The sequence below is a fragment of the Pseudorca crassidens genome, chromosome 12 (assembly GCF_039906515.1).
Source record: "Pseudorca crassidens isolate mPseCra1 chromosome 12, mPseCra1.hap1, whole genome shotgun sequence".
NCBI lineage: Eukaryota > Metazoa > Chordata > Mammalia > Artiodactyla > Delphinidae > Pseudorca > Pseudorca crassidens.
Window position 1 is genome coordinate 80954391 of NC_090307.1, and position 23891 is coordinate 80978281.

Sequence of the window (23891 nt, forward strand, 5' to 3'; positions counted from 1 at the left end):
GCATGACAGTTCTATGAAATTAACTGACTCTTATGGAATAATAAGAAAAGATGAACAAGCCAATAGAAAAATGGACAAAATATGAACAGATAATTCACAGACAATATATAGGAAGTCAGTACGCATATGAAAACTATCAACTCCACCAGTGATCAAAGAAAACCAAATGAAAACAATATGCCATATCCCAACTAGCAAACAGGAAAAAACTAAAAATTTAATAACACTCGATGTTGGTGGAGGTACTGGGAAATGAGAGAGAGTGACTGCTAGGGTTTCTTTTGGGGGTGATGGAAATATTCTGGATTAGAATGGTGATGGTAGTATAATATTGTGAACATACTAAAAAAAAAAACAACAATGAATTATAAACTCTAAAATAGTGAATTTTAGGGAATTCCCTGGCAGTCCAGTGGTTAGGACTCTGAGTTTTCACTGCCGAGGGCGCAGGTTCGATCCCTGGTCAGGGAACTAAGATCCCACAAGCTGCACGGTGCGACCAAAAACTAAAAATAAAAAAAATAGTGACGTTTATATTATGTGACTTAAATCTCATTTTTTAAAAATGGTCCCCAAACCAATTGGGTCGGATTTGGCCCATGAGGCATAGTTTACCAAGCCCTGTCCTAGGGCAGAAAGCGAGTCTTGGTCCCTTCTGTTGCCCAAGGCCAGGTATGGTACCTGACACAGAGGGGACACCCGGGAGCAGTGTGCTGAATGAGTTAGTGGGAAGGGTGAACCATCTGAATGCCACTTGCCTGGGAAAACAAGCACCTGCTGACACAGCAGGGCTCACTTCTCAGCATGTCAGCTCTCCACAGCTGCACCTCTGAGGATTATCCTCGTAAACTGTGAGGACAACCTCACCAGGGCCAACACAACCCAACACACTCTGGCCCTGGCTTACGCATTGTATTGGTTTCCTGAGGCTGCCGTAACAAAGTACCACAAACGGGGTGGCTTAAAACAACAGATATTTATTCTCACAGTTCGGAAAGTCTGAAGTTCTAAATCAAGATGTCAGCACCTTGCCCTCTATGAATTCCTGGCCCACAGAAATCGTGAGATAATGACTGTTGTTTGAAGCCATTAAGTTCTGGGGTAATTTGTTCCATAACAGGAGATAACTAGTAAATGAACCTTGTCTGTCTTGTTCACTGCTCCATCTTCGGTACTTAGAAACTGCAAGGGAAAACTAGCTTGGACTACAACCAAGAAGTTTCAATAAGCATCTTTAAAGTTTGAAAGGAACAGATGAAGAGGGCATTTGGGGTTAGCAGATGCAAACTAGTATATATAGAATGGATAAACAACAAGGTCCTACTGTATAGCACAGGGAACTATACTCAATATCCTGTGATAAACCAGAATGAAAAAGAATGTGTGTATACATATATTTGTGTGTGTGTGTAACTGAATCACTCTGCTGCAGAAATTAACACAATATTGTAAATCCAATATACTTCAATTTAAAAAAAAAAAGCAAAAGGAAGGAAGAAATGGAAGGAATTCAGTTCACTCCAACACCCTGGGATTTCTCTCCCAGACCTTCTTTCAAAGGGTTGTCCCAGAAAAGAGGAAGGTGAGTGGACCCCAGAACCCCAGGACAAGGCAAAGCAGACTTACTGATCTGTACCACACAGCTGGCTCCCAACTCCGGCCCCACTATGTGGCTCCCGACACACTTGAACTTCTTGCCATCCAACAGCTGGTGCTGGTTCAGCATCTCAACCCCCAGCTTTGACGTCCCCATAACCACACCTCCTGGCTCTTCTGTCCACAGGAGGTCTGGGTCTGGGTATCCTCCGGCCCAGCGACAGCTGAGCTGCAGCGTGAACAATCCTGGCGACAGCTCTGCCCAGCACTGAGGGGCTGACGGAGGGGGCGCTGCAAAACACCAGAGGACGTGGCCTTAATCACAGACTAAGATGAGCCACCGGGCTGACCCTATGGGTTACAGAACCAGGGTATCAGAGAAACGTCAACCCCAGTTAGTGTACTTTGAGATAGCTCCTAGCACAAATTAGTGCCTGACACAAGTTGGGTTTCCTCGGCTGGGTGTTAAATCTTGGAAGAGATTTGCATTTCTCACTAGCCACGTGTGGCTATTTAAATTTTCATTAATTTAATTACAAATTTATTTCCTCCATCAGACTACTCACACTTCCTAGTCATCACACATGGTAGCTATTAGACCATACAGAAGAGAACACTTCCATCATCACAGAAAGTTCTACTGGGTGCTACTGGTCCCTAGAGGGAGTTGCAGGAAGGAGAGTTATTCATTCCCAAACCTCAACACACACTTTTTTTTTGCTATGTGCAAGTACCACTTAAAAGAATATATAAAAATTTAACAAATTACAAACCTGTTGTAACCTATGTGTTCATAATTATATATAAAATAATATATATTATATATGTATGTAGATAGTATATATATTATGTATGTCATATACCTTTATATATTTTATATCATATAAATAGAAATTTGGATCTTAATTTGTAGATATGTGGCATCTAAAAGAAAAATTATTGGAAATATACCAAAACGATGGTTAGAGTACAAGTGATTATTTTCTTCTTTCTTCTCATCTGTTTCCTACAACAAGCACATATGACTTTATATACGATAAATGTCATTTATGATAGACAGCATTGAGACTTACAAAGGCTCTGAATAATGTATAAAGTAAGTGTGTCATTGCCCTGCCTGCTAACTGTCATTCTCATGCTCCCTTTGGTTAGCATGGATTAGGAGTGCACCCTGTGTTTATTTCTACAGTGGTTTTCCTCCACTAAATGTGTGCATAGGTGCATTGGGTTGTTGTTTCTTCACCTGAAAAATAAAGATTCATAAACTATTGGTTCTTAACAGCGCTAGAGGGCCTGTGTTCACGGAGAGCGTGACAGCAGATGAATGGATAAACAAATTGTGGTAGACCCATACAATAGATACTCTTAGGCCAAGAAATGAAAGCAAGTACCGACACAAGCTACAACAAGATGAACCTTGAAAACATGATGCTAAGGGAAAGATGCCAGTCCCCAAAGGTCATATAGGGTCTGATTCCATTTATATGACATGTCCAGAAGAGGCAAATGCATAGAGATAGAACATAGACTGGTGGTTGTCAGGGGCTGGGGGAAGAGGGTATGGGAGTGACTGCTTCACGGATATGGGGTTTCCAATTTGGGGTGATGAAAATGTTTTGGAACTAGATAAACGGATGGTTGCACAACACTGTGGATAGACTCAATGCCACTGAACTGTACATCTTAAAATGGTTAATGTTATGTTATATACTTTCACCTCAATTAAAAAAAAACTTTAGACCTGGCATTCATTCCCCTCTATGACTCACAGGGACTCTCCCGTACTCCTAGTTAGCAGTGAGCTTCCAGAAGAGGCAACACTCTCTCTGACACGTGTGCGTGTGTGTCGAGGGAGCTGCAGAAGCATGTTGGAACCTGTGCACCAGGTAAGTCTTTGTATACAAAGGGGAGGCACACACACGCAGTTCACAAAGGGTCAAGGCGAAGGAGTGGGGGAGGGGAGCACTTCTTACGCACAGTAGACCAGGAGCTCGGTGGTCACCTTTCGATGTCTCCCGCCAAGCATGTTTGTGGCCAAACAGCTGTAGTTCCCTTGGAGGTTCTGCGACATCAGTAACAGCGTGAAGCAGCTGGCCGTCAGGTTGTTTCCGAAGGGCTCGGTGCTAGAATCCGGGGCCCGGAACCACCACTCAACAATGGGCGGAGGCCAGGAGCTGCTGCTGCAGCAGAAATCCACCTGGGAGCCCTTGGCCGCATACAGCGTGCCGTTGGGGAGCCTGCCAGTGCTGGAGATGTTGACCTCAACCTGATAGGGGCCTCCTGGGAACGACAGAGCGGGTGGGGAAGGCGTAAGAGTTAACTGGAGCCCCTTACCAGCTCTAAGAGACACAGAGATGATCAGGAAGCAGCCAGTGAGGATGACAATATCAACCACTTATTGTGTGACAAACACTGCCAAGTGCCCTTAGCCATGCTTTAATTTACTCCTGAGCAATTCCGTGAGATTTACTGAGGGGATCAGTCCTTACAGAAGACGGAAAATGCAAATCGCCCCTTTTCAAAAACACAGATGAGTGGAAAGGATATCTGTGCCTTAAAGAGTTAATATAGCAGGACTTCCCTGGTGGTCCAGTGGTTAGAATTCTGCACTCTCACTGCCAAGGGTCTGGGTTCAATCCCTGGCTGGGGAACTAAGATCCCACAAAAGAAAAAAGAAGAGTTAACGTAGCAGGCCTGAGTGCTTTCCTTAGAAAGGCCTGCCTGCAAGGTTGGCCTGGGCTGGCAACTAGGAGCTTGGATTTCAGGGGGGTTCCCACCGTTCCCAGAACTGGTAAGAGTGGGGTTCACCAGGCCTTAACTGTTTGTACAAACAGTGTGGCTTATGCTGAACGCCTGCTTTCCTGCTGAGAGTCTGGAATTTTGGTATGTGCTAGGCAGAGGATGCCTATGTGACAAGCCCCAGTGAAAACCTAGGGCGCTGGAGTCTCTATCGAGCGTCCCTGGTAGGTATTCCACACGTGTTGCCACAACTTGTTGCTGGAGGAATTAAGCGTGTCCCACGGGACTGCACTGGGAGAGGACTCTTGGGAGCGTGGTCCTCATTGTCCTGTGAGTTCTCCTAGAGAATCAGTGAAGCTGGGGGTGGTCTTGGGGACCCCTGGCACAATTTCACACTGAAAGACAAGAAACATTGGTTCCAGTCCCAAGTTTTAACTCCACTTACTAGCTGTGTGACTTTGGGCAAAGTATTTAACTTCTCTTAAGCCTCCATTTCCTCATCTCTAAAATGGGGGTGATGCTAGAACCCACTTTATGGAGTTGTCATGACAATTAAATGAATTAGTATCATACAGCACTCAGAACAGTGTCAGAAAGGCCGTCCCACGATTGGTACCCAGTGCATCTAAGATCCTCTTTGATCTTATATATACTAAAGTCCTGTAGTGTGTTGCCTCCACCAGAGACTTCCTCTTAAGAAGAGTCCAGAAAGGGCAATGCTTGGCCAAAGGGATAAATCTATGACTGAAGAATTTTGGACAAAAATATGCCCAGGGGATAAATTATTAGGGGGAGGAAAGGATTTGCCAGATCCCCTCAAAGTACAGAAGCTACTTCCACCTATTCTGGGGCCATTGTATAACGATAGAAATTGTGGGTTTCTGAGGAAAATATTCTTGACAATATGCTTGTCTATCAGGGCTGGCTCCTAAGAGTTGCAATGATTTGCTGGAATCATGTCACCTCCCACAGAGGGTCTGGGGAAAAAATTATACTGTAGTTTAGGAGGTGCTCAAATATCCCATTGCCTGTTGCTGACTAGTTGGGTAGGTATGTGGACCAGCAGGTCCTAGGGAGTGCCCACAGCTGGCGAGCACCCAGCCAAGCACAGGGTACCTCTGTGGTATTGGTAGCCACACCTGGGCCAGCAAAGGTACTGTGTTAGATTGGACCATGTGGGTCTTCCAAATTGTGGTCTGAAGGGCCACAGAGGCCTGTCACGAACAATGAGACCCCCAGAAACTGGCTGGGATGGGGCTTTTTTTTGGACTGCGCCACGTGACTTGCGGGATTTTAGTTCCCCAACCAGGTATCAAACCCTCGTCCTTGGCAGTGAAAGCACCGAGTCCTGACCACTGGACCGCCAAGGACTTCCCTGGGAGGGGCTTTTGACCAACACAATGCTGAGCAAAACATGGGTTTGGATAAAGGGAATGGATGAGAACGCTGTAGGCGGAAGGGTTAAAAAAAAAAAATCAAATGAGAGAACCTGAAGTGCCTTCTGAATTAAGTGTTCATAGGTTACAGCTTTTTTATAAACCTTTGGGTTGAGTCTGCTTTCTTAATTAAAGCTGACACCATCTTCTTAAATCCCTGGGGTTCTTCCCTTACTCTGACTAAAAAGAAGGCGGTACCCATTTCCATCCCTCCCACCTCTCTCTCCACGCCGCTAATATTCCTAAACAGAAACCACCAGCCCTTTTTGCTTGCAGGGTGATGGTAGCAATCACTCGGAGAGACAGACAGGTAGGAGAGGAAACAAAAATAAAACAGCAAATAAATAAAAATACAGCGTGTTTACAAAGGTTCAGCATCTTATGGAGGCCTTGGTCATGTCAGTTTCTTGGATGGATGCCTTAGCCTAGTGGTTATGAACTTGGACTCTGCATTCAGACAGACCTGGGTGTAAATTCTACTGCCACTTCTAGACAGACAACCTTGAGCAAGTGTCCATCCCTCCTATTCTCACCCTCCTGTCCTTCCTATGAAATGAAAAGAACAGGAGTAACTTCTATCACCAGGTTATTGAAGGATCCAATGAGAGAATATAAGCAGAACACTTAGCCTGGTGTTTGACATGTGGTCAATGTTCTATGAATGTTATCTGACATTATTAACAGTAGTATACTTGTAGATTGATTCTAGAACATGCATCGGCAAACGGCCCACTGTCTGTTTTTGTACAGCCTACAAGCTAAGACGGTATGTACAGATGAACATCCACAATCGATTTGATGAGAGAGAACACTAACTTTGAACCCCAACTAAGTGAAATGTTATCCCTCCCCCGCCCAAAGAATCCCATTCTTCTCATTAGTAGGCCTGCACTACCAAAAAAATGTACTAGGTTATGGGAATTCCCTGGCAGTCCACTGGTTAGGACTCAGCGCTTTCACTGCAATGGCCTGGGTTCAAACCCTAGTTGGGGAACTAAGATCCTGCAAGGCTCATGGCGCGTCCAAAAGAAAAAAAAAATGTACTCAGTTATTATTATATTTTGAATTTTGTCAACAAAAAAAATGTGGAAATTTGTTTTCTCTCTTGTTATATAAGTACTTATATGATATCCTCGTTTTTACCTGTTGACTCAGAAAGACTAGAGTATTTACCGTCTGGCCGCTACAGAAAAAGTTTGATTCCTGTTCTACAACAATCCACTACTGCTGCTGCCTTCCTGTTCTCTGTAGTCATTCTTGACGTCAGAACTCACTTCTTTCCTTCCCCACCATAACTATAGGTTGGCCAGTCAAGTGTCTCAAAGAGTTAATTTACATCTCAGGGACCCACAAAATAGGAGATTTCCATCTTTGTATCTTGGGTTCTTTGACAAGACGAAAAGTTATTTTCCTACATTTATTCTTCACACCAGCATTTTTATTTGAAAATGACCTAAGAATGTACTGACTAGCCTCTGCTAACCAGTGGGTGTACCTGTTGTTCCACAGTGGGACAAGATCCTTGGGGAAACTTACAGAGTGTTTTGATATCACTTAGAGATGGAACATAAGGAATTCCCTGGTGGTCCAGTGGTTAGGACTCTGCGCTTTCACTGCCGAGGGCGCAGGTTCAATCCCTGGTCAGGGAACTAAGATCCTCCAAGCCGTGTGGCGCAGCCAAATTAAAAAAAAAAAAAAGAAGGAGATGGAACATAGAGGTGAATATAACAACCCCACTGCCTCCCCACCTCCCTAGTGACCACTGATTCTGTCCAGAAGACCAAAACCCAGAGGTCCTCAGCCTCTTACAAGCATACATCTCTGCTTCAGATGAGCTTGGCAAGACTCAGGTTAATCAATCTTTGGGCAAAGTTCATCCCATCTTCTGACGGGGCCAGCAATCTTTCTTCAGTATGCCCAACATCCCCTTTCCCTAGGACCTTATGTTGTGATAGGGCACAGTGACACCATCACCATCACAGAACGAGTACAAATCAGATGGGCCCAGTTAGTCGGGGAACATGGGGCTTTCCTGAGACTCCCTTTCCTGGAAGTTGGGACTGGCAGCCACATTACTAGCTAAACAGGAGCACTCCCATCCTCCAAACCCCAAATCCAAAGGGGCTCTTGGAGGTTGATACAAACCAGCTTCCTCATTGCCCATGTGCCAACCAACTCAAATGCTCCCTCAACACTTGCTGGGCCTGAGAAAAATAGACACAGGGAGAGTCTGGCATTGTGTACCACTCAGCTCCCCAGTGGCTAAGGGATCATCTCTTGAAAGAAGCACAAATTCTACCGGAATATGTTAAGGGCTGTGCTACCCACTCCACCCACTCCAGGCTTTCTGCAGGTAAACACACAGTGGTTCTAACCTCGTATCCACCTGACTTGGAGGCAGGAGCGGATGGGTAGGTAAGTCAGTGAAATAAACAGCTGTGGCAATCCTGAACTGCTCTGGACTAAGGGATTTCTGTACCCTCAGAAGCAGCAGTCCCAATCTCAATGGCAAGACTCTTCAACTGCATCATTAACTTAACAAGGAACAGTGCAGAGTTCTTACTCCTGAGATGAATGACAAAGTCACATTGCAGTGCCCATTCCAGACAGGTTGTATCACCCCAGGCCTATAGAAAACCTCACTCCCTAGAAGGCAGAGGCACCAAATGCCCACTGATGGATAAGCAGAGATCCAGGTGGTAAGGAGGGAGAAAGCTCCCAGCCCTCATACAGCCAGCTTCATGTTTCTGCAGCATCTCTGTCCATTCACACATTCAAGGTGACTTACAGTTCTTTGTATATCTTGGATATTAACCCCTTATCAGATATATCATATGCAGCTATCTTCTCCCATTCAGTAATTGGCCTTTTTGTTTTGTTGACAGTTTCTTTCACTGTGCAAAAAGCTTTTTAGTTTGATGTAGTCTCATTTGTTTATTTTTGCTCTTGTTTCCCTTGCCTAAGAAGACATATCCAAAAAAAAAAAAGTACTAAGGCCGATATCAAAGAGCATATTGCCTATGTTTTCTTCTAGAAGTTTTATGGTTTCAGGTCTCACATTTAAGTCTTTAATGCATACACCTCCATATCAAAATAATAAAAAAGATTAAACAATGGGCAGAGAAACTGAATAGACATTTTTCCAAAGAAGACATACAGATGGCCAACAGACACATGAAAAGATGTTCACCATCACTGATCATCAGGGAAATGCAAATCAAAACCACAGTGAGATACCACCTCACACCTGTCAGAATGGCTATTACTAAGAAGACAATGAATGACAAAGTGTTGGAGAGGGTGTGGAGAAAAGGGAACCCTTGTGCACTGTTGGTGTTGGAACGTAAACTGGTGCAGCCACTATGGAAAACAGTATGGTGATTCCTCAAAAAATTAAAAACAGAACTATTACACAATCCAGCAATTCCACTCCTGGGTATTTATCCAAAGAAAATGAAAACACTAATTAGAAAAGATATGAGACTTCCCTGGTGGTCCAGTGGTTAAGACCCCATGCTTCCACTGCAGGGGTCATGGGTTCCATCCCTGGTCAGGGAACTAAGATCCCACATGCCATGTGGCATGGCCAAAAAAGAAAAAAGAAAAGATATGTGCACCCTTATGCTCACTGCAGCATTATTTACAATAGCCAAGATATGGAAGCAACTTAAGTGTCCATCAACGGATGAATGCATAAAGAAGATGTGGTACATATATACAATGGAATACTATTCAGCCATAAAAAGAATGAAATCTTGCCATTTGTGACAATATGGAGGACCTAGAGGATATTATGCTAAGTGAAATAAGTCAGATGGAGAAAGTCATAAGTGTATGATTTCACTTATATGTGGGATCTAAAAAATAAAACAAATGAAAAAACATAAAACAGAAACAGAGTCATAGATACAGAGAACAAACAGCTGGTTGCCAGAGGGGAGGAAGGTGAGGGAAATTAAGAGGTACAAATTTTCAGTTACAAAATAAATGAGTCATGGGTATGAAACATCCAGTGCAGGGAATATAGTCAATAATTATGTAATATCTCTGTATGGAGCCAGGTCATAACTAGAGTTATTGTGGTGATCATTTTGAAAAGTACAGAAATATCAAATCACTGTGTTGTGTAACAGGAACTAACAATGCTATAGGTCGCTTATACTTCAGAAACAAACAAACAAAAAGACTCATAAAAAGAGATCCGATTTGTGGTTATCAGAGGTGAAGAGTAGGAGGGGAACTTGGATGAAGGTAGAAACTTCCAGTTATAAGATAAATAAGTACTAGGGATGTAATGTACAACATGATAAATATAATTAACACTGCTGTATGTCATATATAAAAGTTAAGAGAGTAAATCTTAAGAGTTCTCATCACAGGAAATAATTGTTTGCTGTTTAATTTTGTATCTATATGAGGCAATGGATGTTCACTAAACCTACTGCGGTCAACATTTCATGATGTATGTAAGTCAAGTCATTATGCTGGACACCTTAAACTTATACAGTGCTGCATGTCAATCGTACCTCAATAAAGCTGGAAGAAAAAAAATTTTTTTAACAAAACAAGAAAACAAGGTCACGTACAGATAACAACTTGCCACATCTCAGATTTTTTTCCCCTAGCTTCCAAGGCCATGTTAGAATATTTCCAAACTTTTCTCCTTAAGAGACTAAGTTATCAACCATGTCAGTAGAAAGACGGGAAAAGCAAGAGGCACGAAGGTCTTCTTCGAAAAGCCCAGATGTACTCACGGATGGGAACTTGAGATGCATTTTTCCCACAAGAATCCCGTCACCTCCTTAACCAGTTGATGGAGGTAACATGGACCAAGTGCATATACACCGTGTGCCCAACTCTATGCTGAAGTCTGTGCGTGTTTATCTCATGAATGTGTGCAGGGAATCTGTGCCTAGCTTCCACCATTACCCCTGAATTCACAGATGATAAAACTAAGGTTGGAGGAGTTCAAGCGACTTCCCCAAGGTCACAAAGACAACAGCCAGCAGGACCTGCGTTTGAACCCGGGCAGCTGGGCCTCAGAGTGTATGCCCTCAGCCACTCAGCAACATCACCACCCTCCCGGAAGTAGTGGTTGGGTCAAGCCTAATCCATTTTCCTAAATCTTCCATGCAGAAATGAGGGCTGAATTCCAATCTGAGATGCCAAGGCCTCCCCTTCTGCCACTGTCTGAGGAGCAAGAAGGGGCTCCCTGGTGCCCAGAAGGGTCTGGTGTTGGCCTGGGGTCTCTCGTGGAATGGGGACGAGGCCTGACGTTCCAGAGGGCCCTGGTGTCTGTGAAACCGGAGGACACCTGTGCTATGGACCGAACGTTTGTATCCCCCAAAATTCACATGCTGAAGCCTGTCCCCAGTGTGATGGCATCTGGAGGTGGGGCCTTCGGGAGGGGATTAGGTCATGAGAGCAGAGCCCTCATGAATGGGATGAGTGCCCTTATAAGGAGAGACCCCACAGAGCTTGCTTCCTCCCTCTCTGTTCTCCACCAAGGAGAGAAGACACACATCTGCCAACCAGAAAGCAGGCCCTCACCAGACACTGCATCTGCCGGCACCTTGATCTTGGACTTCCCTGCCTCCAGAACTGTGAGGAATAAATGTTTGTTGTTAAACCACCCAGACCATGCTACTTTTGTTATAGCAGCCCAAACTGACTAAGACAGCCTGTGTCCTGTTTTCATGAACAAGCCCTACACCAGTCAGGGACCCCCTATGTTTCCAAATGAAGAAGTTTCCTTAACACAAATCATACCACAGTAACTCAGGGAGCTCAAAACACCATTTGAGTTTAGTGATTTTTTTAATGTAAATTCACTTTCATCATAAGAAGACCTTGCATTTATCTCCCTACAGGGCAATAATGAAACTAATCCAACCTCCAATAAACTTAGCCAATGATTAATAAGTCAGTGTCAGATAAAATCATCATAAACCACAGAGAGTGATAATAATAAAAAAAAGCCCCAAAAGTTGTAATGCCACCTTACTCCTCTGAGGTCAAAAGCAAAGACACTTATTGACAAGACTGACATGAAGGAATTATTATTATTTTTGGCCGCATCGTGCAGCACGCGGGATCTTAGTTCCCTGACCAAGGATCGAACCCGTGCCCCATGCGTTGGGAGCACAGTCTTAACCACTGGACCTCCAGGGAAGTCCCGAAGGAATTTTTTATGTGTGTGGGGGGGGAAAGGGGGTTCATTATTGAAAAAAACCTCTGCCACCACTGACGCTCAGAACTGGATGCCAGAAATTCCATCGCTGCCCCCTCCAAGGAGTGCAGTAATGGTGGAGAGGGGTATGAAGGTGAGGATGCAGTGAGGAAAGAGGCAGCGTCCTGCTGAGGAAGGTAGGTTTGAGAAGGAAGTAGAGGAGGAGGCTCAAATCTTTCAGAAGCAGCAGCAGCCCAGCCCTGGGGCCTCCTAAGACTGCCATCTCAGGGGAGCACAGTTGCCCGGCTCTCCTGAGCCCTGTTGCGGCCACCACAGGTGCTGATGCAGTCCTCCTTATCCAGGAAGTTGTTCTGCTTCCTTCTGCCCCTGCCGTAAGCAAAGGTCTTGCAGAGCCTGGACTTCGCATTGTAGAAGTACCCAATGAACAGGGCCCTGCAGAGACCCACGTAGGGAGGCTCCAGGCAGAAGGCAGGGTGCAGGGCCTGGGCCTGGTTGCTGTTTTCACCCCCTGAGGTGCTGCCACCAGGGTGCCCAGGAAGACTAGAAGGGCTGCAGAGAGGCAGAGCTGGCTCATCTTCGTGGCCTTGCAGGAGGGCTTCTCCCGAAGGAATTATTAATTACCGTTTGACAGCTGGAGTGAGGGAGGCCTGTTGGCACCCGCCCATGGGCTCACAGTGAGAACCAATCAGAACTGGGCCAAATTGGGTGACATTTTTTGATACACCCACATTCATTCCTGGCCATTCAGCAATTCATCCATGGCGTCTCCAGACCCAAAAACACTGCATTCGCAAATTCCATAAGCCTTAAGAGCTGGTGGAAAACATACAAACCATCCAAAAATCTAGACGTGTCCTTGAAGCCTCTCTTTCCTTCATCCTCCACTTCTAATCCACCAGCAAATCTTGCAGGTGTACCTCCAAAATATTTTCTGAACCTGTACATTTTCACCAAGGTCAGTGCTGCTACCCTGACTCTGGCCACTAATATCTTACACTGCCGATTGGCTTCCTTGTGTGGTTTTTTGTTTGTTTCTTTGTTTTTAGTTTCTTTAAGTTCTTTTAAAAGAACTTAATGGAGTATAGTTGCTTTTGGTTTCCTTGTTCCTTATTTTACCAGTCTTTCTTGAGACCGCACACATCCATTCTCCACGTGTAATTCAAATGATACCACATCCCTGCTTGCTTACAGCTCCAGGAGTTCCTCCTGCACCCAGAATAAAATCCCAATTTTTGACCAGGTGTATTAGTGTCCTGGGGCTGCCTTAACAAAGTAAGTCAAACCAGATGGCTTAAAACAACAGAAATTGATTCTACCACTGTTCTGGAGGCCAGAAGTATGAAATCAGGTGCTAGGAGGGCTGTACTCCTCCGAAGGCTCTAGGAGAGAACCCTTCCTTGTCTCTTCCCTGGCTGCTGGTTATGGCCGTCCATCTTTGGCATTCCTTTGCTTGCAGCTACATTACTCCAATCTCTGCTTCTGCCACAGTACGACATTCTCCCTGTGTCTCTGTCTTTGCATGCATTTTCCTCTTCTTATAAGGATACCAGTCAATTTTAATTAGTGCCCACTCTAATGACCTCATCTTAAGTTGATTATATCTGCAAAGACCCTATTTCCAAATAAGGTCACGTTCACAGGTATCGAGGGTTAGGATTTCAACCTATCTGTCTGGGGGACACAATTCAACCCATAACACCAGTCCTACCCGGCCCCATATGGTCTGGCCCTGCCTTCCATGTCTCACACGTCCTGCCCTCTCACACCCAGGGTTCCCACCACACCAGCCTTCTCCTCATCCACACATGCACCATGTTCAACCCATCTTGCACTAGTTCAATTTCTGCCTGGATCCCTCTCTCTTATCTTCATGTGACTGGCTCCTACGTATCATTCAGCTTCAATGTCACTCTTTCCAAAAGCTCCTCTCTGACCCACCAATGTAAAATGTTTCAGAGGATCTGATCGCATCACCCCATCTCAATTCTCTGCACAGCACCTGTCACTCTGAAACTGCCTGATGCATTTGTTTACCTGCTTATTGTCTGTCTTCTCCTACTAGGATGTCAGCTCCACACGGGTATAGACCTTCTCTGACCTGTCCATTCTTGTGGCCCAGTGCCTAGAATAGTGCCTGGCATTGGGATCTCAATAAATACATATTGACTAAAGGAATGAGTAAATAATTTATAGATGAGAAAAATCAGGGAGTAATAGTGATCACATGGGTATTTCTACTCAATGACACACCCTGGGTATAGAATGTGGATATCCCTCTAAACCAGTGACCAACAAATTTTTCCGTAGGGGCCAGAGAGTAAATATTTTAGGCCCTGCAGGACACACAATCAGTGTCACAGCCACTCAGCTCTGAGGTTGTAGCACTAAAGGCAGTCAGAGATAACATGGGAATGAATGAGTGTTGCTGTGTTCAAATAAGACCTTATTTATGGACACCGAAATGTGAATTTCATATAATTTTCACATGTCACAAATATCATTCTTCTTTTGATTTTTTTCAACCGTTAAAAATGTAAAAAAAAATTTGTCACTTGCAGGCCATACAAAAATAGCAACAGGCTAGAAATGGTCCACAGGTTATGATTTGCCAACCCTTGCTCTAAATTCATGCATATATATTGACAGACTGATTTAGGAAAGACAGTAGTAACAGTAGCTCATACCAAGCCCTGCATTTAGCGCTACAGCATAAGAGCATATACCTGATAAGGTATGCAATGCATTGTCCCCAATTAACAAATAAGAAAAACCAAAGCTACTGAAAAAGAGTTATTAAGCTACTTACTTACTCAAGGTGACCTAGCCTTAGGATTGGAACTCAGTCAGTCTGACTTAATTATGTTATACTCTGACTTTGTTGCATAATAAAATGAGATTGATAGTGAGGATGATATTAACAAGCTAACTAATATGCCAGGAGCCATTTACAGCACTGTATATAGATAAACTGGGATCTATTCCTCACAGCAATTCTATGAGGCAAGAATCCCTTTTATCTCCACTATACTGATGAGGAAATAACAGGTATGAGATGTCATTTAGCTTGCAGATAGCAGAGCCCAGAATGAAACCCAGGCCATTGACTCCAAAGGCCTCCTCGGGTCCCAGGCTCTGAGCGCCACGCCAGCCAGTCTCAGTCCCCACCCACCACTTACTGGCCACCTGCAGCCACACCTGGAACCACCGAGTCTTGTTCAGGACCTCCCAGCAGGTGTAGTTCCCTTCATCCTGCAGGCTCAGCGCCTCCATGTGCAGGGAGCTGGCATTCACCAGAGAGAAGCGTGGCTGGGCTGGCGGGAGGCTGGAATTGGAGGACAGGAGGAAGACAGGCTCCGAGTCATTGCGGTACCAGGTTATGAGGCCCCTCGGTCCCAAGATGTTGCCACAGTGCAGCGTGATATTCTCGTGAACTTCTCCAATGACGACAGCCTCCAGTCCTGAGTGAGGAAAGGTCAGGCTGTTACCACCTTTTTTTTTTTTTTTTTTGCGGTACGCGGGCCTCTCACTGTTGTGGCCTCTGCCGTTGCGGAGCACAGGCTCCGGACGCGCAGGCTCAGCGGCCATGGCTCACGGACCCAGCCGCTCCGTGGCATGTGGGATCTTCCTGGACCAGGGCACGAACCCGTGTCCCCTGCAATGGCAGGCGGACTCTCAACCACTGCACCACCAGGGAAGCCCCACCTTTCTTGATCTCCCTTTTTGCACAGTCCCTCTTCATTAAGATTTTTTAAAAATCAGGCATGTGTTTTTGAGATGCAATAACACACAGAGCCCCACCCTGTCGGGATAATTGGCCAGTACCTGACAGTAATGAACTTGTGGTGAATCACAATTGCAAACAGCCCTAATAACCCCCTCTCCCCACTATCCATGCCCTTCACAATGTCACTCTGTGGTGCCCTCCCACTCTGACTCTGGCAGGGCCATGTGACTTGCTCTGGTCAAAGGGGTGTTAGTAAATGCGGTTCAAGCAGAGGCTTAAAAAGCACTGGTGTAACTGGGCTTGCTCACTCTCACCTTCTGCCACCACCCTGAGAAGGACATGCCTAGCTATGTGCCAGGGGGAGGATGACAACTATATGGTGCAGTCCCCAGTTGTCTCAATCCTCCCAGCTGTGGCCATTCTAGATCAGTCTTCAGCCACTCAGTGGACGCCCAGACATGTGAGTGAGCCCAGGCAAGATCAGCAGAGCCAACTGACCAACCATGACAGACCCTTGAGCAATAAGCACTTATTGCCATTTTGTCATTGTTTGTTATGCAGCATTGCTGTGGTAATAAATAACTGATACAGGACCCCAGTGGTTTTATTTGCCTAGCAATCCAGAAGAGGGGAAGGAAGAGGGCTTTGGCTTTGTTCCCTCTTTCCTGCTGCTCTCTCTGTCTCTCTCCATCTCGAGTCCAGTGCAAGACCTCTCAGCAGCTCCAGGCAAGAACAAGCTCACGGTGAGGACTTTGGGGCATGCTCTGTGCCAGGCATTGGGGAGCTAATGGTGGGCAAAACAGAGACCACCAGGATCTCACAGTCCAGTGGAGAAAACAGACAATAAACTGGCAATTACAATGCAGTGTGATAAATAAGACAACAGTGGCTCAGAGAAGGGGCTCCTAAGTCCAGCTGTGGTTTTTGTCAGGGAAGCTTCCTCCAGGAAGCCATACTGAGATCTGATGGACAGGAAAGAATTAGCCAGGTGAAGGTGAAGCTGGGGTTCCCAGGCAGAAGGAAAAGCCCGGATCAGCAGCAGCACTGTTAGAAATGCAGATTATCAGGTCCCACCCAGAACATCTAAATCAGAAACAAACCAGGGGTGGGTGGTGGAAGGTAGAACTCTGCACTTTAACAAGCCCTCCAGGTGATTCTGATGCTCATTCAAGACTGACAAATGCTGGGACTTCCCTGGTGGTCCAGCAGTTAAGACTCCCGCTCCCAGTGCAGGGAGCCTGGGTTTGATCCCTGATCAGGGAACTAGATCCTACATTCCACAACTAAAAGATCCCGTGTGCTGCAACTAAGACCTGGCACAGCTGAATAAGCGTTTTTTAAAAATTAAAAAAAAAAAGACTGACAAATGCTAAGGCAATTGATTTGGCATAAGACTGCCACCAGGTAAACAGAAGCGAATGCAGCCAGTTTTGCTGAGAAGTGTCACAATTTTCCAGCCCCCTCCACAACCAGTGCCCAAATACAAGGTCTCTTACTCATGCTGTCACATTCAATAGATGAGAGAAGTGTGATGCAAAGAAGGGAAGTGGGCTGGCCCAAAGTCCTACAATGAGAAGGGAGCAGCATGCAACTAGAGTCTAGATCTCTCCATTCAGTTCTTTTCCCACCACATCAGAAGTTTTCAAAGTACGTGAATATATTGGGGTTTTGTGAAAGATGATATTTCATTACAAAATAAACTGCCTTCAACAGTGGTATTGGGACAATCAGATTTCCATATGCAAAAGAATGAAGTTGGATCCCTTACCTCACATCATATACAAAAATTAACTGAAAATCAGGAGTCCCCTGGCAGTCCAGTGGTTAGGACTCAGCACTTTCACTGCCATGGCCCAGGTTCAGTCCCTGGTCAGGGAACTAAGATCCCGCAAGCCGAGTGGCAAGGTCAAAAAAAAAAAAAAAATTAACTCAAAATAGACCATAGATCTATATGTAAGAGCTAAAACTATAAAATTCTTAGAAAAAAAAACAAAAGAATAAATCTCTGTGATTTTGGGTTAAGCGATGTTTTCTTAGATATGATACCAAAAGTAAAGTGACAAAAGAAAAATAGATCAACTGGACTTCATCAAAATTAAAACTTTTGTGCTGCAAAGGACACCATCAAGAAAGTGAAAAGACCTTTCCAGCGGTGACGATCTACCCATGAGAACATGCTTCTCGCAAAGGATCTCCTTCATCCCTCTCTGGAAGAGAAGAAACACAAGAAGAAGCGCCTGGTGCAGAGTCCCAGTTCCTATTTCATGGACGTGAAATGTCCAGGGTGCTATAAAATCACCACCACCTTTAGCCATATGCACAGACAGTAGTTTTGTGTTTTGGCTGCTCCACTGTCCTCTGCCAGCCTACAGGAGGAAAAGCAAGGCTTACAGAAGGATGCTCCTTTAGACGGAAGCAGTATTAAAAGCGCCCTGAGGGAGGAGATATAGGGATATATGTATATGTATAGCTGATTCACTTTGTTATAAAGCAGAAACTAACACACCATTGTAAAGCAATTATACTCCAATAAAGATGTTAAAAATAAATTAATTAATTAAAAAAAAAAAAGCGCCCTGAATCAAGATGAATGGGAAACCATCCCAATAAACACAGTTTGGATACAAAAAAAAAAAAGTGAAAAGATAACCCACAGACTGGGAGAAAATATTTGCAAATCACATCTGAGAAGGGATTTGTATCCAGAATATATAAAGAACTCTCACAACTCAACAATAAGAAGACAAATAATACATTTTAAAAATGGGCAAAGGATTTGAATAGACATTTCTCTAAAAGATAGACAAAAGGTCAATACACACATGAAAAGATGCTCATCATTAGTCACTAGAGAAAGGCAAATCAAAACCACGGTAAAGGGCTTCCCTGGTGGCGCAGTGGTTGAGAGTCCCCCTGCAGATGCAGGGGACACGGGTTCGTGCCCTGGTCTGGGAAGATCCCACATGCCGCGGAGCGGCTGGGCCCATGAGCCATGGCCGCTGGGCCTGTGCATCCGGAGCCTGTGCTCCACAGCGGGAGAGGCCACAGCGGTGAGGGGCCCACGTACAGCAAAAAAAAAAAAAAAAAAACCATGGTAAGATACCTAACACTTCACACCCACTAGAATGGCTAAAATCAATGACAATAACAAGTGTTGGCAAAGATGTGGAGAAACTGGAACCATTATACATTGTTAATAGGATTTTTAAATGGTGCAGCTACACTGGTAAAGAGTTTGGCATTTCCTCATGGAAATGCCTCACAAGGTTAAAATTATCATATGACTCAGCAATTCCACTCCTAGGTGTATATCCAAGAGAAATGAAAACATATCTACACAAAAACTTGTACATGCATGCTCACAGTTATTCATAACAGCCAAAAGGTGGAAACAACCCAAATGCCCATCAACTGATGAATGGATAAATAAAATGTGGTATATCCATACAACGGGAATATTATTAGGCTATAAAAAGGCCGAATGCTACAGCATGGATGAATCTTGAAAACACTATGCTAAGTGAAAGAAGGCAGTCATAAAAGACAACATATTGTGTGATTCCACTTATATGAAATGTCCAAATAGGCAAATCTATGGAGATAGAAAGTAGATTAGCTATTGTCTAGAGCTGGGGAAGTGGCTTGTCTGGGGATGGGGGCGGGTAGTGACGAGTGACTGTTAATACTTAAGTAGTGGGCTTCTCTTTGCGGTGATGAATTAGTGTTCTGGAATTAGTGGTAATGGTTGCATAATCTTGTGAATATACTAAACACCACTGAATTGTACAGTTTAAAAGGGTGAAGTGTATGCTATGTAAATTATATCTCAATTAGGTTGTTATAAAAAAATTAACTGCTACCTGCCTTTGGAATACCTTCCCTTTCATAAAAGAAAGAGTAACAGTTATCTGTATTTGGCCTTTTGTCTGGTTAGAAGGGGCTCCCTCTGAAAGATCAGTCAGCCTGGAGCCACAGGACATTCTGACTTCTTCCCCATTTTGGCCACACCATTCCCCAAAGCCAGGGCAAGATGGAAAAAAAAAAAATTCTAAGCCACTTGCTGGAAGGCAGAAAATGTCACCTAAAGCTAGAGATTCTGAAACAAGCAAGAAACGCTTCTGAACAATCACTTTAAAAAGCAAGTGAGAATTATTTTTAAACAATTAGGCCTGGGGACCCAAGTTCTCAGTGGCAATCCCCACTGAGGAGAGAAGTACGGGAGAATTACAGATGCAACGTGTGTTCACGAGATCTGCAGACCTGTCCCTTCCCCGGCTCCTTGGCAAAAGCCCTGGCGAAACTTTAGTCTTGGAACTTGAGCTAACATCGTCTTCTCCTCCAAGGAGTAGAATGACATAACCACAAAATACACCATTTTAAGGCATTTCACTTCTCCTGGCTTTGCTCACTCCATTCTTTTTAACCACTGAAAGTGACCTTAGAGATCCTTCAGTCCTGAGGGCTGGGTTAAAGGTGAGGGCAGGCTGAGTCAGGGCTCAGTGGAGAAGAATTACAGTCATCAATTAGTGATGTCTGACATGGACAAGGAATGAGTGGTCCCTGAGGGTGCACTAGTTCCATGATTGATCATCCTAAACCCCCTCATTTTACAGTTGAGAAAATTGAGGTTCAGAAAGATTAAGTGATTTACTTAAGGTCCCACACAAGCCATTGTGAGAGCTGGGACTGCTATTCAGGTCTTCAATGCTCCAGGTCACAGGAATTTACTCTGGTCTCCCAACCAGAAGGGTGAGACAATAAGACACAGTAACAGTTTGTGTTACTAGAAGTCATCCACCAGGTGCCCAGAGGGTCCCCGAAGGTCCCCCAACCTTAAATGCAGAATACGGACCAAAGGAAGGGGCAATAGAAGCAACCATTTCCCAGCGCTGCCTTCATATTATCATTTACAGAGTTGACATTGTACTCAAACATTTATTTTTTTCCCTACCAACCTTTCCCCAGGAATGACCCCAGGTTTACAACCTGAGGTGACAGTGGGGGGCATGAACATTGTCCAGAGTTAAGTGACAGGAGAAAGACAATATTTTCCCCCCAGACAACTTCTGACTTGAAAAACAAAGAACAAAAATACAAAGGTATAGTACAGGGGTCTCTACTCAATGATCTGTGGTGACCTAAATGGGAAGGAAATCTAAAAAAGAGTGGATACGTGTATACTTAGAGCTGATTCACTTTGCTGTACAGCAGAAACTAACACAACATTGTAAAGCAACTATACTCCAATAAAAATTAATAAAAAATAATAAAAGTTTAAAAAATAAAATAAATAAAAAACCAAAAATACATCAAGCGAGGCAAGTCCCCTGGCACTGTACACAAAGGTGAACTTGGCCTGGGCATCAAAATAACTGGGCATGGCAGTGGAGGAAGCCTCCCTGTGAGGTGAGCTGCAGCCAGTTCATTCCAGTACAGATTTCAGCTCAGGGTTCTGATGTCCCAAGGCCCTTGATAGTCACAGTGCGGTACACGCTGCGCACAGCTGGGGAAAAGGGAATACACAATCACCTTTAACTTTCAGGGTCGGCCAGTTGGAGGCCGTGTGTCCGCTTCTCCTCCTCACAGCACAGTGACCACTAAGTATATGCCTGGAGGGGCCAGCAGGTCATGTCCATGGCTGTAGTGGGCCAGGGGTAAGTACTGCAGCAGGGAGAGGGGGAACCAATTTGCAGTCACCTGCCCTAGATGAAAATGGGTAACCACTGCTCAGTTCCACGTGGGAAAGCAGGCCATGTGCTGCCAGATGTTCAGAGTTTTCCATTTAAACGAGAAATCTAGCTCATGAGAAATTTTACTATTTCAAAATAATTGCTAAAAACAAAGCAAAATAAAAACATGGGAGAGCCTCACAATTAGGAAGTTTGGGCACTTGCTGCTAGGAAGCTCGGGGTAGGGCAGGCAATTCCTCTAGGAACATACAAGAGATCAGCTGGGTGTGGTGGACTGGGTAACCCTGAAAATAGGACTCTGCAAGTATTCTGGGAAACTGCATCTCCTTTCCCTCAACCCGAGTCCTCTCACATGCATTCGCTGGTGAATTAAATTCAAAAGTAATTTTTCAATCTTTTTAAAATTCTATGTGTTTTTGTAAGCAACCCTCTATTCTTTATTGTTACAAGGCAGAGCAGAGATGAACCGTTTAAGACCTTTCGCCAATCATGTCAAGTGTAAGAGGTGATGTCAAGTGTAGGGGAAGTTTTCTGTAAGTCTGAAATTATTTCAAAGTAAAAGTTTTGTTTTGTTTTGTTATTTAAGTGAAGGAGAAAAGCACAACTTTGCGACAGTCCACACAGGTCGGCTTGCAGGAGTGTGTAGGGAAATTCACAGGTTACAGGTACAAGTTCAACCTTGGGCAGAGGGAGGAGAGGAAAATAAAGGAGCCTCGAATTTGAGAACCATCGCAGCACGTAAAACCAGAACGCGAATTTACATCCGACGCTTAAAAAAAATAAAAATAAATATTTTACGCCTCTTCAATTTTCCCATCTTCAAAACTCCCATCTTCGATTTCCCCAATTTTCCCATCACCTCTCCGGAGGCCCCTCGAGCCTCGCCGGCTGCCCACTCCAAGGGTGGGGATGTCTCGCCTTCTATCAAGCGTCCGGGAAAATTCCTTCCTGCAAAAAGCCAAGCTGCAAGCAGGAAACTCAAGATCCTCCCGGGGCGACTTCGGGGCCGCGGCACAACTGGATCCGGCAGAGTCGGAGGGAACTCGGTCCCCGGCTCTCCCTCCCCACCGTTGACTGGCAAAACTCAACTTTTCCCTCCAGATCGCAGCCCCTTACCTGCGGCGACCCAGCGGGCCAGTAGCGCCCCGAGGCAGACGAGGACCCGGGGCTCGGACGCCCGGACGCCTGCGGCCATCTCGCCCCAGATGCGGGCAGGGGCCCCTCGGGAAACGCAGGCTCCGGCTTGGCTGGGTGTGCGCCCCCAAGGACTCCTGCTCCTGGGGTAGTACTGAGTGCTCCTCCCAGGTCCTCGGAACGACGGAGTAACTCCACTTTCCGCAACCCCCAGGAAGGATGCTTGGGGTGAGCCCGATGTCAGGGTCTGGGAGCTGCGCTGGGCTCCGAGCGCGATTTTCTCTCCCGAGCGCCCGGCCCGGGGTGGGAGGGCGCACCCCGCCCCCTGCGCCCGCCACCCACTCCCGCTGGCGGAAAACAACAGGAGCTGGGCTCCCTCCCGCCCATCCAGGCGGGAGCCCAACTTCCTCTACCTTGGCCCGGGAGGAGGACTTTACGCAAAGGGCGCACGCCGGGGCGCGCCGAGCCGGGTCGGGGCAGGCCTGGGGAGGAGCACAGAAGCTGGTCCCTCCCCGAGCCCACTCAGCCGGGCTGGGCCGGGCAAAGGCCTGCGGCTGCTGCAAGACGGCACCCTCGCCCCGGCCCGCCGGCTGCTACCTCCCGGGCGCTCCGGATGCGGCGCCCGGAGGAGCGTCGCGAGCCGGAGGGGTCGCCTGACAAGGGGCAGAATTCAGGGTCCCCTCGGCTTAGCTGTTCTAGGGATTCTTAGTTGTTTTCCTGTGCCCCGGGCGGACGCCAGGGCCGCCATCGCTGCCTTTCTCTACCCTTTGCAGAAGGAAGGCAAGTCTAGAGCAGGAGAAAGATGATCCCTTAGACCTTCCAGCCAAGAGCAGCCACGAGACTCTGGTCCTCCGGTTAACTGGCTGAGACCACACAGTAAGAGCCAGGGCAGCGGAACTGGGTTCCGGGAGCTTTTTTGTTTTTCCTTTTTAGTTCCCCCACCCCCATCCAGTCTGGTTCCCAGAGAACTTCATTCCCAGTCTAAAATCCCCCTCTTCCTGCCACACCCCCATCCCAGCCTTCTGTCCTAGGGAAAACACGGTTATGATATACTCAGGAAGAGCTGATCCTTGAAACAGCCCTACCAGAAACTTCCTCTTGAAAGAAACAAAACTGCAACTAATAGAGTGAAATATTAACTGTAGACTCTAGGAAGTGGATATGGGAGTGTTCCCCTTCTTTGGATTTTTCTATGTTTGAACATTTCCCCCTCATCTCATCATAAAATGTTGGGGAAAAAACAAACAATGCTATTAAGAAAATCATTCGGTCTGTTGCCCAAAGGCCCCTTACTGAAATACGTTTTCCATGAGGAAATCCTCTTGAAACCACTAAAAGTGTATGTTTCACCCATGAACTGAGCCATGATGCTGCACGGTTCC

The 23891-nt window shown here is 45.6% G+C and overlaps 1 protein-coding gene and 1 pseudogene across 2 annotated transcripts in view; one reads left to right on the forward strand and one right to left on the reverse strand.

Moving 5' to 3' along the window:
- Positions 1 to 23446, reverse strand: part of VSIG10 (V-set and immunoglobulin domain containing 10) — a 37512-nt gene extending 14066 nt beyond the window's left edge. Inside the window, exons 1-4 of one of the 2 annotated variants that reach the window (XM_067700761.1) lie at positions 22492 to 23446; positions 15138 to 15419; positions 3574 to 3876; positions 1627 to 1887 (exon numbers count right to left, since the gene is read on the reverse strand). In XM_067700761.1, coding sequence (XP_067556862.1) covers positions 1627 to 1887; positions 3574 to 3876; positions 15138 to 15419; positions 22492 to 22570 — 925 coding nt within the window. In that variant the 5' untranslated portion in view covers positions 22571 to 23446. The remainder of the gene's footprint in view (positions 1 to 1626; positions 1888 to 3573; positions 3877 to 15137; positions 15420 to 22491) is intronic. The other variant, XM_067700762.1, reaches the window with a different exon arrangement.
- LOC137204179 (small ribosomal subunit protein eS27-like) lies at positions 17860 to 18111 on the forward strand (annotated as a pseudogene).
- Positions 23447 to 23891: the final 445 nt, after the last annotated feature.